Source organism: Leptodactylus fuscus, chromosome 4, assembly GCF_031893055.1.
Source record: "Leptodactylus fuscus isolate aLepFus1 chromosome 4, aLepFus1.hap2, whole genome shotgun sequence".
Taxonomy (NCBI): domain Eukaryota; kingdom Metazoa; phylum Chordata; class Amphibia; order Anura; family Leptodactylidae; genus Leptodactylus; species Leptodactylus fuscus.
In genome coordinates, this window is record NC_134268.1 from 187,516,057 (window position 1) to 187,534,567 (window position 18,511).

At 41.6% G+C, this 18,511-nt stretch overlaps 1 protein-coding gene across 1 annotated transcript in view; it reads right to left on the reverse strand.

Annotated features, from left to right (window-relative positions):
• XYLB (xylulokinase) overlaps positions 1-18,511 on the reverse strand; it is a 109,522-nt gene that overhangs the window by 76,807 nt on the left and 14,204 nt on the right. Inside the window, exons 8-15 of the mRNA XM_075269846.1 lie at positions 16,477-16,549; positions 15,449-15,567; positions 14,870-14,951; positions 13,626-13,666; positions 9,661-9,776; positions 6,239-6,354; positions 3,847-3,920; positions 2,724-2,820 (exon numbers count right to left, since the gene is read on the reverse strand). Of these exons, the coding sequence (XP_075125947.1) occupies positions 2,724-2,820; positions 3,847-3,920; positions 6,239-6,354; positions 9,661-9,776; positions 13,626-13,666; positions 14,870-14,951; positions 15,449-15,567; positions 16,477-16,549 (718 nt within the window). The remainder of the gene's footprint in view (positions 1-2,723; positions 2,821-3,846; positions 3,921-6,238; positions 6,355-9,660; positions 9,777-13,625; positions 13,667-14,869; positions 14,952-15,448; positions 15,568-16,476; positions 16,550-18,511) is intronic.

The following is an 18,511-nucleotide window of genomic DNA, read 5'->3' on the forward strand; positions in this document are numbered from 1 at the left end:
TAGCCTAAGATGGTTAGGATTCTGACCCACCCCAATCTGATATTGCTGATGTATCCTAAAGATAGGTCAATAGTAAAATCTTGGACAACGCCAAGACTTTGATACATTATTGGTTGGTGCCAGAATCCTAGTGGTCATCCAAAACTTCCGTACCATGTGAGTGTTCCCTGTTGCTTTCCTGTCAGTCACAAGGGGTAATGTCTCTCATCAGGGATACACTGGACCATGCATGTCCTGCTAAGAATTCTGGGAAAGGAAATGAGGTCTTATTTGTCTTGCTTTCCCGGCAAGATATCTTTACATGCATGTGATTTAAAGACAAAGGTGATTTGAAGAAGAATCTTTGTATCTATAGCTGCCAGTTTTACATGAGGATCTACATACAATTGCAGATACACAATATATTGCAGGTACCACAATCGAGTTACGTTGAACTTACTGGTTATAACTGAGATCAGATTTGATGAGACAGGACTTCCTATCTAATCTGGCAGCCCTGAGTCAGAGAGATGTCTCCAGGGCAGCCTGACGTGATAGAAATGAAACCTGAGTTTATTCGTTTCAAAATAAAAGAGAGCTATGGAAACTCGAGCGAAAATGTACAAAACTCTCATTCATTCCAATGGAGTGCAGATACTGTAGGTGACCAACTCTCTTTGGATGTCGTCTCTAATTCTGAACATAACAATGAGCACGCTCAGTTTAGGCTATGTTCACATTAGCTTCGGAGTCTCTGTTTGGAGATTCCGTCTCAGTGTTTGTCAAAAACTTCCGACAAAAAAGTGCTGCATTTCTGACTTTTCTGTCCAACAGTTTCAATTTAAAAGAATGGACACCCAATGCATTCCATTATAGTCAATTTGGACCATTGGGAACTTAGGTGTCCGCTACTCTATCCTCTGATGGATCAGAACAACGAACACACCTGCGCAAATATATAGTGTAAGACAGCAAAACAGAAAACAATATTCAGAATGCCTTTCCTTCTTTTACACTTACAACATTTATACTACTGATGTTTTGGTTAAAACGTCTTAAATAGGTTTTCATACTTTAAAAAATTGATCATGTATCATAAGCATATGTCATCAAAATCAGGTTGCTGGGTGTATGAGACTCAACCCACTGATCAGCTGTTCTCAGTAGCTGATACACAGAGAATGTAGCAGGAAGCAGACAGCTCCATTCTCTATGTAATGGCCAGACCAGGTTACTGCAGATCTTTCACTTCAAAAGAAGCCATTCTCTGTATGGCAAGAACAAGTATCAATGGGGAATGTGGATGTTGGACTACAACTGATCTGATAATTTTAGCCTGGAAAATCCTTAAGTCAGCCATAGACACATCTCAACCTTGACTTCTATGAATACATGGTCTGCACTGTACTTATGCACACAGAGTTCCTCTGTTTCCTCTCCCCCTCATCTTATACATGTGGTCTATTTGTTGTCCAACTCAGTAATTTGCTGGGTCAGGTTAGTAGCACTACAGTATATAATATAATTTAATTTATTAATGTAACAGATGATATGGCAATTCTGATCAGAGGAGATGCCATAAAGGCATCATTCTCATTTGATGGAACCTAGTTTTACATTGTAAGTCCTGTTTCTATAAATAAAATAATTGCTGTGAGTCATTTCCCTTGTATTTCTCCCAGAAGGCTACTTAAGAACTGGATACTCACAGACAATAAGATGAGATACATAGATTGAGCATAACTAAATTCCACCACCACATGATCAACATTGTTTTTATCTTAAGAACTTGTTGGAAGATATATTGTGTTCCTTTTAGGGATGGAGTATGTGGGAAATCAATATCCCTGTATTCCAAACAATGCAAGCCAACATAAAAAGTGCCTGGTGGTGGCTCATACCCCTGACCCCCATATTTGTAAGGAGTAGTAGTTTGGGGCGCCATACAGTTCCTCAGGCAGTCAGACCTATAGATCTAAAAGGAGCAAGGCAAGTATCCGTGGCTCTCTTCGTTCCCAGCGGCCATGTCGCCAAACAGGATGGAGGTCAGACGACCTTCTAGAATCTAGATAGTAACATGCAGATACTATGGGTTGAAATAAGACAAGAACCCAGCCAAGATGTAACAAATGAACTTGTCAGCAGAGTGTTTTACATATAAACGAATAGGAAATGTAATCTCCTTCTATTGTATGTACATACTGTGTTACATCCGCTACTTATTGACTTATTCATTACATTCTGATGGTGTTTTCTATCTCTATCCTCTGTCTGATGTTCAATCCATTCATTTGTAATTTACGTGACCAGATACTTCGATTTAACAATCCAATTGTGAATTGAGCTAAATGAAGCCTCTTCATTATTATTTCTTCTTATTTCTCAATTGGAGTCTTGTATAATGGAAAAGTAATGTTATTAACCATTGTAGAGCTGGTCAAATACGTTGTGCAACAGGTGGGCTGTTCCTATAACCTCAATAAGGATCAGGTTCATGGGTAATGTCTCTCTGGATGAGCCGTCATGTCTGTGTATTATATGGGCAAGACACGGATTTAATAGGAAACTGGAAAATTGGAATAGGAAATTTTCTCCTGGGGTGGCGCTACAGGGGAAATGAACACTTACTTACAGTTTCCCTAACATATTACTTTACATGTGATCCAACTCCAGCAGGAGACTCCGTGATCATCTTATTGTTGGACAGAAATATTGGTGAACATTGGAAAAAAAGTTGTACTTACGTATTTTATACCCAAGTCTTTCTGCATAGATCCGCTTGGCCATGAACTGACCCTCAATTAGTGCTCGGATTTCCACATCTTTTGGGAACTCTGGTACCTATAATGCAAGATCGATAGATTAATGAATCCCTTTAAGCTGTCTGAAAATATATATAAGATGTGATTTTTTTGGAAATTTACACAGTGTGGCTGCAAGGAGTATACTGTATATACTGCATGTGTGAGGGTGTGTTTTAAAGGGAATCTGTCACCAGAACCCAGCATATTAGCCCATCCCCACAGATAGGTTATGGTTACCTGAATCAAATGGTGTTTTCCCCTTGTGAATCACTGGCTCTGTTGCCAAATATTTTGTCAATTTGCAAATGAGCTCTTTGGAGCAATGAGGGTGTTGCTGTTGCTCCAAAGCCAACTTTATTTAAACAGGGAGACTCCACACCCCCAATCTCATGATCTTACACCTATCCTGTAAAAATCCCTTTAACACAATACTAGAAATTCATTGTAAAGCCGTTCCCTGTCTATTAGGCCCCGTTCATACAGGCACAGAGGGGGCGGATTATGACGTGGATTCAGCGCCATAATCCGCCCCCTTACAATGGAGGTCTATGTAGACCGCCAGCTTACTTTTTCGTGAGTGGCCCTTTCCTCAGGCAGACTCCGCGGCTGATTCAGCCCCGGCATCCGCCTCACAGCAGAACCCTCCGGACTAGCCCCATTCATTTGAGCCTACTCCGGAGGGGGAAGTCGCGACTGTTGGAAACTGCGACAGTCATGGTAGGCGCATTTTGGCTCTATTGTGATGCCGCTTCCCGCGTTACTCTCGGGACCAAAATCCGCTAATCCGCTCCCCGTGGTAACGGGGCCTTAGTAGATTTTACAATGCAGAGCTTATATAGTATTCAGGGTATATTCACACACAGCAGATGTATTGCAGAACTTTCTGGAACTATCCCACTTATTTAAATGGGGCTTGCAAAAATCCATGCAAATGCTACAGAACCAACCCCATTCAGATGTAAGGAATGGATTTTTTTTTAGTTATGCCCTGTGTGAACATACCCTCATGTGTCATTTCCTCAGTGTGAAGTTCAGCCTAAGCATCTTGCTCAATATAACAAACCTTTTGGTTTTCACCATTGAATCTGTGAATACCGACAGCTTGTGGTGTGATTTCCATTACATCAAAGTAAAAGCCTAAAACACAAAAAGAACATTTTAGTGCCATCAATATCATAGATAGTGAAAGTTTCATGAAGAAGTGTAAGTAACCTAAGAATAAAAATAAAAAAAAACTCTTGGCAAATATTTTGACTTATTTGCCATTGATGTTCACTACAGCAACTCTACGGCAGCATCTGGAGGCTGAGAATGGTACTGCATATCATAGGCATCTGAGAAAATACCACAATATGGCCCCAGATTTCCTGGTCCAAACCTAGTCAGGGTATGAGACTCCTTCCATCATAGTGATCTATAATGCTGCTACCTCACAGCTATATTGTCCCGTACTCTATATTCTACAGCTAGCACAGCCACGAGGAGGCAGGGACCCCCAGCATCATAGATCACTATAATACAATGATTCCCATGTCATGCCTCAATTTCATCCAGCTGATGTTACAACCAGATTATCCAGTCCAGAATGCTCAGTGTGCATGAGGCCTTATGAATCTTACAAACCTTATGTATGTATTCCTACTAATATTATAAATGTGAAAGTTTGGATGTTTTTGTGTTTGGATGTTTGTTCCTCAATCACGCAAAAACCGATTTGAATGAAATTTGGCACATAGATAGATTGTAACCTCAATTAAAATATAGGCTACTTTTTATCCCGGTAGATGACATGGCTTCACAACTGTTATGAATTTATGTTCACATACTATATTATACTGCTCTTATCTCAGCTTCTAAGAAAGCCAGGGCTGTTATCTTTCTCTGTAAACACACGCTAACCCTCAGTGTTCATGCATTAGCATATTATCTGATCTGCTTCAGGCACTGATGACAAAGTGACATGGGCAAACACCTTTAATCCAAATTGGCAGTTTGCCAATTCTCAACATACCTGGAGAAAGAAAATCTAATTTATTGCAAACAATGAGAGCTATGAAGGAAGCCAGAAGTCACAGAGTTCTCCTCAAGCGGAACTGAGGGGGATCATCAACGCCAACAACACACTCATTATATGGCGTCCCAGTGAGCTGCTGAGATACTGGAACACTCACAAACACAGCTCGGGGAATGAGCTCCCGAAACACCACAGCAGGCGGATCATCAACACCAACAACACGCTCATTATATGACGTTCCAGCAAGGTGCTGAGATGCCGAAACAATCACAGGCACAGTGCAAGAAACAAGTTCAGCAGCAGGCCAGCTTGAGAGCTGCCAAAACGCCGGAGCATGCGGATTATCAACACTATCAGCACGCTCATTATATCGCATCCCAGCGAGCTGCTGACATACCAGAACAATCACGGGTACAGCGCAAGGAATGAGGTCAGCTGCTGGCCAGCTTGACTTATGTCCAAACGCCAGAGCATGCGGATCATCAACACCAACAACACACTCATTATATGGCATCCCAGCAAGCTGCTGAGATGCAGGAACAATCACAGGCACGATGTGAGGAACAAGGTCAGCAGCAAGTACAGCTTGCAAGCAGCCAAAATGCCAGAGCAGGCAAACCATCGACGCAGCAATTTGCTAAATATAGGCGGATCATCAACGACAACAACCTGCAGACAAAGTCGCGGGCAGAAGCTAGTGGTACATAAAGACAATACAAGACATTGTCCAGATATTATACTTTTATACAAATATTCATTTATAGAATCAATATTGTATATACACAGATATGCAATGCAATCTGATATCTATAGGTACTATAAAAAAATAAGGAATTTCCAGTTTAATCTACCTTCCTTCCTGTGTCTAGATCAGAATCATAGGTACAGACTTTCCAAAATCAAGGAAACAATCTGCGAATATTTTGTAATCATGTTCAATGGATTATCTGAAGCCTGATACATTCTGCTACTGTCTTACATCCATATAAAAACATCATAGGGCAAGTTTATCAAGCTCTGCACATCAGAATTCTAGCATGAAAAAGTAGCAAGATAGATTTTTGTGACTTTTTGGGTTTGAATCGTTCCATTTGTCTGCCGCTCACGGTTAGCCTGTCAAGCCAGATTTATCAAATGCAACTTTTTAAAAAGTTGCAAAAATCGTCGCTGTTACTACAGGTAGAGGGGTGGCATAGGAAGGTCGAGTAACATCTCAGAATACGCACCATATGTATCAAACATTGTGCAACATTTGAGAAATTTGACACAAACTACAACACAGAATCCTCTCCTATGTATACCCCTGTATACGGTTTGGTTACATATATCCCCTGGTGTTTGATTGCTCTTGTGCACATCCCTTTATACACACACTATTATATTTTTCCATTCCACCAGCTAATTTCCCGGCCAGTGCGAGTGCACAGTATTTCTATTATACCTATATGGCCATTGTTTCCAGGTGGAGTCGATCTCAAAACGTTAGAAAACTCTTCCCAGGAGGCCGATGAACACTTGTCTCTGATTTTCTCTCTCATCAGGGAGCCATTTTTAAAACTAGAAAGCAAAGAAAAAAACATTAAGGTGGCATAAAGCAGGTTTCACCATCCCATTCTCATCCCTTGTAATGAAGCAGTGACCTCTCTTTGGCTCCAAAAACAAAATATATCCAAAATTGCCTTTGTCTCCAGAGACCGATAAACCAAGAGGATGTAAGTGTGAGATTGCGAGGGTGACACAAAGGATTAGCCGATGACGGATGATCTACTGGATACGGATGATTATAACAGGATTAGGGATTCATTCTGAGGTCTAGTTATAGGCGTGTTTAATAATCGCCGTGAATCATATTTATAGGCTGAGTCCTATTATGTTTCGTATAGTGAGATATCTTAAAGGGGGTCAGACATCAACATAACACACGTGGCATATACTAAGGATATCAGAACAATACCTAGTCTAGGATTCATACAAAGTAAGCTAACAGAAGGAAATGTAAAAAAAAAATTAAAAAAAACCTTGGTTTTCCTGCAGCGGTGATGGGCCATACCATTCACATGACCACTGACTCTAGAGACTGTCCACAGAGCCGGACCTTCAGATGTGTCATCACCGCAGGAAAATACATAAAGACCATCAGGGACCCCCACAGGGTAGGCACTTGAGTGTCAAGGGATTTATTAGGTCCATAATGTTTTTGAATATTTTACCATATTCCTAGCTTAAAGGGTGTGTGTCACTAAGGCCAAGCATATTAAACCAGCAACACAGTTAGGTATGAAGCTCACCAAGACGTAGCACCTTTTTCCCCCCTGGCCCTGTTACTAAAAGAAGGGAAGGGGAAAACAGGGTTATTAGAATATTAGAACACTGAAGCATAATAGTTTAATTCAGGGCGTACACAAGGAACAGTGTAAGTGTTAACATCACTGCCTTGCTGACCCTGGCCAAACACTGCTCTCCTGAATCATCATCATCAGGAGAGAGTCTTCTGAGGCCTGGTTCACATCTGCGTTCGGTAATCCATTTGGGGAGTCTGCATGGGACCCCCCCCCCGAACGGACTACCAAACGCATTGGCAAGCGGTGTGCAGTGAAAGCACACAGACCCCTAGACTATAATGGGGTCCGTGTACTTTCTGCACGGTCTCCACATGAATCATGTAGACAGGAAAAAAGATCGTGAACTACTTTTCTGTCCGCATGTTTCGTGCGGAGACCTTGCAGAAAGCACATGGACCCCATTATAGTCTATGAGGTCCATGTGCTTTCACTGTACACCGCTTGCCAATGCGTTCGGTAATCTGTTCGGGGGGTCCCCATGCGGACTCCCCCCAATGGGCCCAACCAGGCCTTAGCCGTTACCAGTTAAGATGTGCTTACTGGTTACAAATGGGGCCTGGCAGCAAGTGGTAAGTAAGGCGCTCAGTGCTCACCACTCTTTATACCGCCTGCTCCTTTTCTGGTGCCGGTGCTACTCTGACATAGTTGGTGTGCGCTGGTACCAGAGCAACGAAGTAAGGAGGGTCCTAAGAGTGGTGAGTAATGAGCATTCTTCAAATCCTGGGCAACCCCTTTAAATGTAGAGCACAATGGTATACTATGCTATTCTAAATATGAATACATAAAGGACTTGTATCACAAATTACACTTATAAACGGAGTGGTGGTCACACTTATGCCCGTAGAATACAAATAAGGGGCATCGCACATAGATAGACACAGGACGTGGAAGCTCCATACTGGTGTCTCATCAGACCATAAGTGGTGCGTGGTAGTAGCTTTATGTGGATGCATGACTGTATAAGGGGCACTGCAGTCTTGTATAGCCTGGTGCGACAGATGAGCTGGAACAGAATGTGGAAGAGGAGTACCCTTTTATCTGGGTCATATGAGTGTGTGCAGTGTGTAAGGTGAATGGATAACCTTCAGAACTGGAATACAGTGAGTGGAAATATATGTGCGGGGGACTCCAATCCCTGGCACCTACACCGATCAGACATCTTACAAGACTTTACAATACTTTCCAGTAATTCTTGTATAATGATGACATTATAAAATATAATGGATTGATAAAATGCGCCAAATGATACTTTACAAAAATGGCGGAAAAACAAAAATGAGTAGAGACATTAAGGAAACCGGTCGGCAGGTTTGCGGCCTCTAAACCAGCAGAAGGTTCTTTTTATTAGTATAAAAAGTGCTCAGAGCACCCTAGTGACTGGTTCCTTTTAAGGTTCAGGAGGAAGATATTGTTATTCATACACTAAACACAAGGGGACGCCATCATTAAGAATTTCAGAAGTAACACTGAAAAAATATTGGCAAAAAAATTCACAGATGTTAGAAAATCAAGTTTTAAAGAGTTTTATGGGTATAGTATACTGATGGTCTATTGTGAGAATAGGCTATCAACATCAAAGTGACGGGAGTCCAGGTCTCAGCGCCCCCACTGATAGCTGCCTGAAGGGACCGCCAATGGGTGTTTTTGGTTTGGCTGGTATGAGCTCATTTACATACTTTTTCCCCATGGTGCCCGGCCTGAAAAATACGCAGTAAAAATAGATATACTGCTGTGTTGCTTTAATGAAAATCAGTAGCCTCCAAGCTACCTGATAACTAGGAAAGCTATTATGTTTAGTTAGTAGCCAGATGGCTTAGGATTTATTGCTACTTCCCATAGGGTCTTGATAAGCGTCTGAGGATGGGAAATGGCCACTAGCTGTACAATGTGCTCCGGTCTGTAACCTGCAGTACGTGACATGGGAAATAAAGACGTCTTTCTTGTTGAGTGCCATGGACTTCTTTTTTCTTGTTAATTTATTTTTATACTGTTTCTGTGCATTACTTTGCATGTGATAAGAGCTGGTTGAGGCCAACTTAAAGCTAAATTCTTCTGTATAAGAGCGAGTGTTTTCCTACGCCAGCCCATCTACTCCAGGAGAGCGAACACCAATACAGCAAGAGCAGAATGAATATAAAGTGTATACCAGTGAGGAGAAGATGATTATCAAATTGTATTGGAAGGGGTTAATTTTGTTTCTTCCACTTCATTCTTGCTATGACTCAAAATCCGCACGAAATTCCGACCTGAATCTGTTTCCCATTGTTATCAATAGAAGACAGCGATCGAAGCAGGAGAGTGAATAAATTAAATGTCTTGCGCAATCTTGCTGTGGATTCCGGCGGTGCGAGACCGTCAGCTTATTAACCCCATTCACCTGGAATGCCGAAACTTATGTCACTCCACCTCAGAGAGTCACTTTAAAATCATGGCTCCCTCTCTTCTGCTCTCTAAATGCATTATAAAGCCACGTGTAATATAAATGACAGTATTTTATTAATGTGCGTAATAACCCACTTACCATAATAAAGCCATATAGTCTTGAGATTGCACTGGATTGATAAATATGTGCCCCTCCAAAGTAGGAGTTGGATCTTTTATCCAAAGGAATAGAGTGTCACTGGTGCCAAGGCTGACCTGTAAAATTGAAAAAAAATGTAAGTATATGAATGACGAGGAAAGGCCAAAAGATCTGATACAATCTATACTAATACTTATAGAACATATGACATAAAAATTTTGAGTTAAAGTAGTATATAGCAGGAGCACAGCTAGGGAAGATAGCGGTGGGGCTTGTCCTTCGGGTGCTGAGGTGCTTTTCAGACCCCAAATTATAATAGGTTGAGGCCCAGGGAAGGTGAAAAAAAAATAAAAAAAATATTCATACTTTAGGGCCACCTCGCAGCATCCAATGCTCAACTGGTGACATTATGCACTCGTGGTCACCACTAAGGCCTGTGATTGGGCCACCAGCAGTCACATGAGGACACTGAGTGTCATAATGCTCAGCATCCCCATGTCACTGCAAAGGCCCAATCACAGACCTCAAAGGTGACCCTGGGTGCATGATTTCACCAAGGAGGCGGAGAGAGGGCTTTGGATGCCACAAGGAAGCCAAAAAGATGTAAAGGAACTCCAGTTATTATACTCTATGGTCTGAATATATCACAGAGTAAAATACTGTCACTTTCATGTAACTTCAACTTTTGCCTTAGACTTAGAAATTGGATAGATAGGTTCCTAGGAGCCTTGACAGTGTTCTACACTATGTGTTATAGATAGGTTCCTAGGAGCCCTGGCGGTGTTATACACTATGTTTTATAGATAGGTCCCTAGGAGCCCTGACAGTGTTATACACTATGTTTTATAGATAGGTTCCTAAGAGCTCTGGCAGTGTTCTACACTATGTTTTATAGATAGGTTACTAGTGCCCCTGACAGTGTTATACACTATGTTTTATAGATAGGTTCCTAGGAGCCCTGACAGTGTTATACACTATGTTTTATAGATAGGTTCCTAGGAGCCCTGACAGTGTTATACACTATGTTTTATAGATAGGTCCCTAGGAGCCCTGACAGTGTTATACACGATGGTTTATAGATATGTTACTGGGAGCCCTGACAGTGTTATACACTATGTTTTATAGATAGGTTCCTAGGAGCCCTGACAGTGTTATACACTATGTTTTATAGATAGGTTCCTAAGAGCTCTGGCAGTGTTCTACACTATGTTTTATAGATAGGTTACTAGTGCCCCTGACAGTGTTATACACTATGTTTTATAGATAGGTTCCTAGGAGCCTTGACAGTGTTATACACTATGTTTTATAGATAGGTTCCTAGGAGCCTTGACAGTGTTATACACTATGTTTTATAGATACGTTACTGGGAGCCCTGACAGTGTTATACACTATGTTTTATAGATAGGTTACTGGGAGCCCTGACAGTGCTATACACTATGTTTTATAGATAGGTTCCTAGGAGCCCTGACAGTGTTATACACTATGTTTTATAGATAGGTCCCTAGGAGCCCTGACAGTGTTATACACGATGGTTTATAGATACGTTACTGGGAGCCCTGACAGTGTTATACACTATGTTTTATAGATAGGTTCCTAGGAGCCCTGACAGTGTTATACACTATGTTTTATAGATAGGTCCCTAGGAGCCCTGACAGTGTTATACACGATGGTTTATAGATACGTTACTGGGAGCCCTGACAGTGTTATACACTATGTTTTATAGATAGGTTCCTAGGAGCCCTGACAGTGTTATACACTATGTTTTATAGATAGGTTAAGGTGTGATTCATGCTGAACTTATTCAACCCAAAATTAATCCTGGACCTGAGCCAGTGAACTGTAAATGAAACTAATCCATAGAGATTCACCCATCTTTAGGTCAGAGCTGGGTTCAACCTGAATATTCCAAATTGTTTGATTTTTAACAAAATGAGTTCACTGAAGAGAACAAGAAAGAGAGCCAGACTCCATGAGAAAGGCCTTTAAAAAGGAGAGGGAAGGTGAGTATAATTTTTTAATTATTTTTTTACACCTCCCCTGGAGCTTCACCTAATATTCTCTGGTGTCTATCATAATTTCACTTCTGGTTCTGTCCAAACATGTTCGACCCAAAATGAATGAAAGACCCAAGTAAACCCAAAGTAAAATACATCTTGAGAGGCTCGATCATCTCTAGAGCCAAGGAAAGCATATCTATACACAATAAGAAACTGTCAATAAGTAGTGGTCAGATTAAGACAGTGTAAAGGGGAAGATAATGGTAATGCCTGGTCAATGTATTCATATATTTCCAGGAGGAGATGTAGAACAGACAGACTAGCACAATGAAGAATTCCAAGAAAAGATCCTTCACAATTGTTATATTACGGACAAAGCAAGTATTTACTAAAACAGACATCAGAGGATCGGAGAGGAACATGTATAACTGTAGCTGTCAATAAGATGCAAAGTGAAAAGTTGTAGAATATAATTTTTTTTTTGAAGGTTAGGTTTATAAAGGATGTCCATAGCATGAATCTGATAAATACTAGCGCAGAAAGAGTTAACCTCTTACACTCTGCAGCCCCCAGATATAGCGTGAGGAGTTAGATAATGTATCCTTCTGTTTTTCTGTTCTGCACATACCGTTTTAACATTCATGATAATGAATCTCATTAAAAAGTCAATACATATAACCTCTAGCTATAATCAGATTTCCATCAGGCCATAAAAACGTACACTCCTACCAAGAAATACATTAAACCAAGAAAAGGAAGCATGTCCGCAAAATGAAGAAAAAAATGTGCGGAGGCTGGTGGCACATAGTGACGGCTCAAGTGCGGAGGTCACCATTATGCTCCGTATCCATTAAATACTGGCTTCATTATAAGATAGAAAGCATGTTTTCAGGGATTCTCATAGTTTATTATTAGATTTTAATTAGAGCTTTTACATCCAACTGTCTCTTCTGAAAAAAAAAAAGAAAAACCAGAAGGAGGAAAAAAGGCAAAGAAATAAATAAGTTCTTGGAAGTTTCAAGTGAAAATTTTAAACTATGTCTAAAACTTTTGAAATTAATCCCTAGAATATGGTTAAGATCTCGTACACAATATCATGACATACCGCACTGGCATAACATTTTACTGGCTGCAATCCACAAAACGACCACTGGGTGGCCACATATAGAGACATAGGGTAGACATCTCTTGAAAGAGTATTGCAAAATTATGGGTTTTTTTTAAGAAGCTGGTCATCATGCACCAGACATGAGCCAAGAGGAAAGGAAAGAAAGGAGAGGACGTACCTGTAAATTGGGATTTTATTACCGATAGATTTTAGTAACTAATAATTAAAAGGAAGGCTATATTTTACGTTGAAATGTTGCAGCATTTCAGAATAAAGCAAATGGGCTGGTTTATTAAGACTGGCGTATTAGATGAAGTGCCCAGCATAAATTAGGTGTATCCTACACGGTCCTTGCACTTGAATAGAAATATATGCCAGTTTCATTTGGGGTAAATGACAATAAATTTGACAGAGCCGATTGCCCCATCCAACCACATCCCCTTTGAGGTAATTAGTGTGTGGAGCACAAAACTTATAAAGTCACAATTTTGCACAAAAATTCACATTTGTGCAAGCAGTTGTACATTTTTCCATGGCATCAGTTTCCTGGCACATAAGTTATGGTAAATCAGCCACTTGGCTTTCAACAGAGTTGGTATGGAGCATGGGGAGAAGAATCTGCTGGGCAGCTACTCTTCAGCTTCTCCCTCCTGGTTCTCCTTAACTGACATGTCTCAGGCTGTCTGCATATAGGAACGGACCTGTCAATCAATCCAAGCCAGAGAAAGAGAAGAGACAGACTAAACACGCCCATTAGATATATCACATGTATGACAAGATTTAGGATAGGATTGTTCTTTGCTTGATCTATTTCTATATTACAAACTTCCGCATACATGAATATCCCCCAGAACACTTACTGCGATATCGCTTTCCTCCAGTCTCATTCCTGCTAATGATGCTGTGTAAAGAACACACTGGTTATAACATGACAATATCATAAGTACAGTATAACTGCACTACTACTACAGCACATGCATGATTTCAGCACAGTTTGAACTCTCTCTCTAGCCCTCACCATTCTCAAGTAACAAGCGCAGTTAGTTTTGGTGCCTGATGTGCTATTTAAGCTCTGTTCTGTCAGGTGGGCGGTGTCAGGCAGGGGGTGTGATTCAGAGCTCCAATCAGAGGCAGTCAGACCTCAGAATCACATTCCTGTCTGCTGCTGCCTGGCACCGCCCTCCTCACAATACAGAGACTAAATATTAGGCACCAAAACTAACAGCATTGATTAGTCAGAAATTCTGGGGGTTACAGAAAAAATTCCAACTGCGCCAGAATCAATGGAGTAGCACCTGTTAACAGGTGCTAATAACTGGAGTTACTGGAGTGGTCAAAGGTCTTCTTTAAAGGGATTCTACCACTAAAACACTTTTTTTTCTAGTTACCACGTCGGAATAGCCTTTAAAAAGGCTATTCGTCTCTTACCTGTGGAAGTGCTCTCCGCCGCGCCGTTCGTTCAAAATACCGGTTTGTACCAGTATGCTAATTAGTTCTCTCGCAGCGATGGGGGCGTCCCCATCGCAGGAGCAGCGATGGGGGCATCCCCATTGCAGCTCGAAAACCGACCGCAGCGCCGCCTCTCTGGTTTTCGGTGTCCTCCCCTTGCCTCTTCAGCGTCTGTTGGACGCCTGCGCAGTATGCTATCTGTTCGGCGAAGATTGCCGAACGTACTGCGCATGCGCGAAAGTGCGGTCCCAGCCATAGTGCGGGCACCGCACTTTCGCGCATGCGCAGTACGTTCGGCAATCTTTGCCGAACAGAGAGCATACTGCGCAGGCGTCCGACAGACGCTAAAGAGGCAAGGGGAGGACACCGAAGACCAGAGAGGCGGCGCTGCGGTCGGTTTTCGAGCTGCAATGGGGACGCCCCCATCGCTGCTCCTGCGATGGGGACGCCCCCATCGCTGCGAGAGAACTAATTAGCATACCGGTACAAACCGGTATTTTGAACGAACTGCGCGGCGGAGAGCACTTCCACAGGTAAGAGACGAATAGCCTTTTTAAAGGCTATTCCGACGTGGTAACTAGAAAAAAAAGTGTTTTAGTGGTAGAATCCCTTTAATGTATAAAAGTATAGAATAAAAATACCTACATCTCCTTACCTGGATTATCACCAGTGAACGCAACAACACTGCAGTGAGGGCTAAATCCATAGCGCTGAACATAGTATGAAGACACAGTCCCCTACAAGAAGAATGATTTTATATAGATTAGCCTCATACAATGTCTACCTGTCCATCTTGAAGCAAAGTGGCCAAAGTCTTTAAGAGCGTCTCACTATCTTCCTAGACATATACTTATTGTTATCTTACTTTCTATAAAGTGTTCGCAGTCCATTTATGAACATACGTAATGAGAGCCAAGGATGAAACTTTCAGAGCTTATTTTATTTGCATTCGTCTTTACCACTGTCTTTTATGTGCAGACAATTTTATCAGCAACCAAAATTCTGGAAATTCCTGTAAGTAAGGCAGCTAAGAAAGTTACTCTTCATATTGGGTCCAGCAGGAGAGTGTACTGTATACAGTATGACACAACAGTTTCCTCATACGTTTCATGGACTCACCTATAGTCATATAATGTTGAGGCCTAACCCTTTATCGACCATGCAAATGGAACAGCCATCTTTGTATAGGAATATTATTTTTTTTTTTTTGCCTGTGTATAATAGACAGACTCACCAGTATTGAAGATGAAGGAACAGGAGAGCCCAGTTTCTCTTTGAGTCCAGGAGCACAAGCATTAAGACACGTCTCATTCCATGTCTTTTCTTTAATGTCTAGTAAATTCATTCCAGATCCTATAAAGGTTATTATTGTTATTACTATAGCTGTTACTGTGAACCAATAAATGCAGAACTTTACAGAAAATACACGTCTTATGACTACATATAAATGGACTACAATGCACATGGCCAAGTGGGAAGTGATTTCATAGTGGAATGTACTCGGATGACATCCGATGTCATCCATGTGACTACTATCTCCCATTGACTTCATTCCGATAGGACTTGCACTATGATCATTGGAATGGAATGGAGCATCAAATTCCTCCATTGGGAGAACCATGGCCTGCACACTTGGTCGTGTCCATGAGGTCCTACAGTTTTTGTAAGGAATGGTAAGACTGAGGTCACACTTGGCGTACTTGCAGCATATTAGTTGGCATTAACCCGCCTCAGTGTACAGAATAAGCATATAGGATGATATTTCCCCAAATCTTATTGGGGAAAGCAGTGGGAGACCTGCAGTTATTTCCGCAGGTACTCTGCAAAAAAAAAAAAAATTAATTCTGATGTTTTTTTTGTAGCAGAGTCTTTTAAAAAGAACATCCTATTGAATTCAACATGTTCTCCATGTGATTCCAGTCTCCTAGGCCTGCCATTGTAGTACATTGGGACCTTCTACTTTACCTTTGTATGCTCCATCCCTGTACAGTAAACTAACATGGCTTGCTCCATCAGATGCTGTACTGTTTATATAGAGATAACCTGGCATAAATTATCATAAATATGATGGTGCTGCCCATACTATGCCTCTTTAAAGTAAAGCAGCAAGGGTGGCGTAAAAGATTTAAAAAAGTCAAATTTTTTCAGCAAAATCCCAAGTTACTTTCCCCCAGATTTCCCCCATCATGTATTAGGTTATCCTTAAATACAATACTGTGTGTATACACAAGTATATACAGAGATAAAGTGAGCACCACTTACCATCACTGTAATCTATAGCTGCATAATCCCCAATAAATAGTGAAGCTGCAAAACTGCTGACCAAGGAAATTCTCTGGAAAAAAGATATGTCATCAAATTCAGAGGAAGAGTACACCATGTATGGTAGCCATTACACAACTGGTGACTGGCCTAATGGAACAGTCTGTATAATAAAGCACCTGTTTGGGAAGGACATTGGGACTGCTTTAGCTCACTGTCATCACTGACGGCTCCCTGCCTAGGTTTATAACTTCTGCACATCTGCAGATCAGAGGGCTGAAGCCCAACTAGTGGCCCTAAAAGGGTTTATCCGGCAAATAATATAATAACTATAGTAGTTCAGACTAGGGTTGAGCCAATCTTGAGATTTCAGGATCAATTTTAAAATCCGATTTCTGATCATTTCTCAGCCGATCCCGTTTGTGAAATTTGCTCGATCGCCGATCTGAATCCGATCTTTCCCGATCCTGATCGCTCAACCCTAGTCAATGCTTCTCTATGGGAAAAGTCACTTTTAGGGTTGAGCCTATATTGAGATTTCAAAATCCGATTTCCGATCATTTTCCAGCTGATCCCAATCCCGATTGTGAAATTTGCTCGATCGCCGATCGGGATCCGATCTTTTCCGATCACTCAACCCTAGCTCATACTGCTGTATGTACTGCACTGCTGCTCTCTCTGGCCCTCCGCAGATTTTCCTCCTTCGATTGGCTGGTTTCCATGGCCAGCTGGTTTCTATAATGGGCTACCAGTTATGATCAAATAACTTTTACACATTTGAATGAATCCTATTAAAGAGGTTGTCCAAGACTACATACTGTATGTTGGTCTATCCTTAGGATAAGTCATCAATATGAAATCAGTGGGGACCTGACACCCACCTGGCTCCCCTTCTGGCTACTGGAAGTTGGCTACTGGAAGTTGGACCCCCACTGACCAGCTGATATCTGCACAGTGTACAGAGCCAGAAGCAGACTATAAAATGTGGTGGACATGCTGGTTTATGGCTGCTTAGCTCTCATTCACTTTGTACACAGTGACAGGTGTCAGAACCCCACCAATTTCATATTGATGGCCTATGTAAAAGAGTCTTGGAGGACTCTAAAAAGGTTACCTTTAAAATCACTAACTTGTGCCTTTGTAATTCTGTCGCTGTTGTCGCCCCTCTAAGGTTACATACACATTTATGTGTCTCTGTAGGAAAATCTTGACGCAATGTCCGCTTAAAATCGTTGGATGAAAAAGTCCTGCATATACAGCCATTTCCTCTCACACTTTCAGACTTAAAACAATGGACACCCAACAGACCCCAATGTAGTCCATTATTTTAGTGGTTCCCCTAGTTCAGGGGTAGGGAATCTTTGGCTCTCCAGCTGCTGTGAAACTACAACTCCCATCATGCTCCATTCACTTCCATGGGAGTTCCCAGAACAGCAGAGCCAGTATGCATGCTGGGAGTTGTAGTTTTGCAACAGCTGGAGAGCCGTACGATCTCTACCCCTGCCCTAATTGGTTCTTCAGATGGACGAGAACAACATACAGGGAATGCTGGGGTGAACCTAACGTAATGGGGTGATCACAGAATAATCTGAAGTGCTCTTCCACGTCAACAAAATCCTATGGAGCTCGAGGAAGAAATCCGAAGCACAGCTTAGCTGACGAGTCTTAGATACAATAGGGCTGATCAGCGTGAGACTCGTGCTGCAGGTTCTGTGGCTGAATCATTCACAGAGTCCATGGCAAGATTAAGCAGGATATTTCTTTTTTCAGCGTTCTTTAGAAAAGAAGTGTCTGTCACAGCCTAGTGTGAATGGCCTCTTAAAGGGGTTATACGGTTTCTAACACTGATGGCCATCAATATTAGATCTGTGAGGATGCAACACATGGGACCCCCGCAGATCACTTGTATCGAGACAGCATAGTTGGCAGTATTATTTACATACCCCAAATCACGCTGCTCACTTGTCGTAGAAAGCGTAGCAACAAGTGTAGGTACTGTAGGTACTGGTACCAGTGATCTGTGGGAGACCTGAGT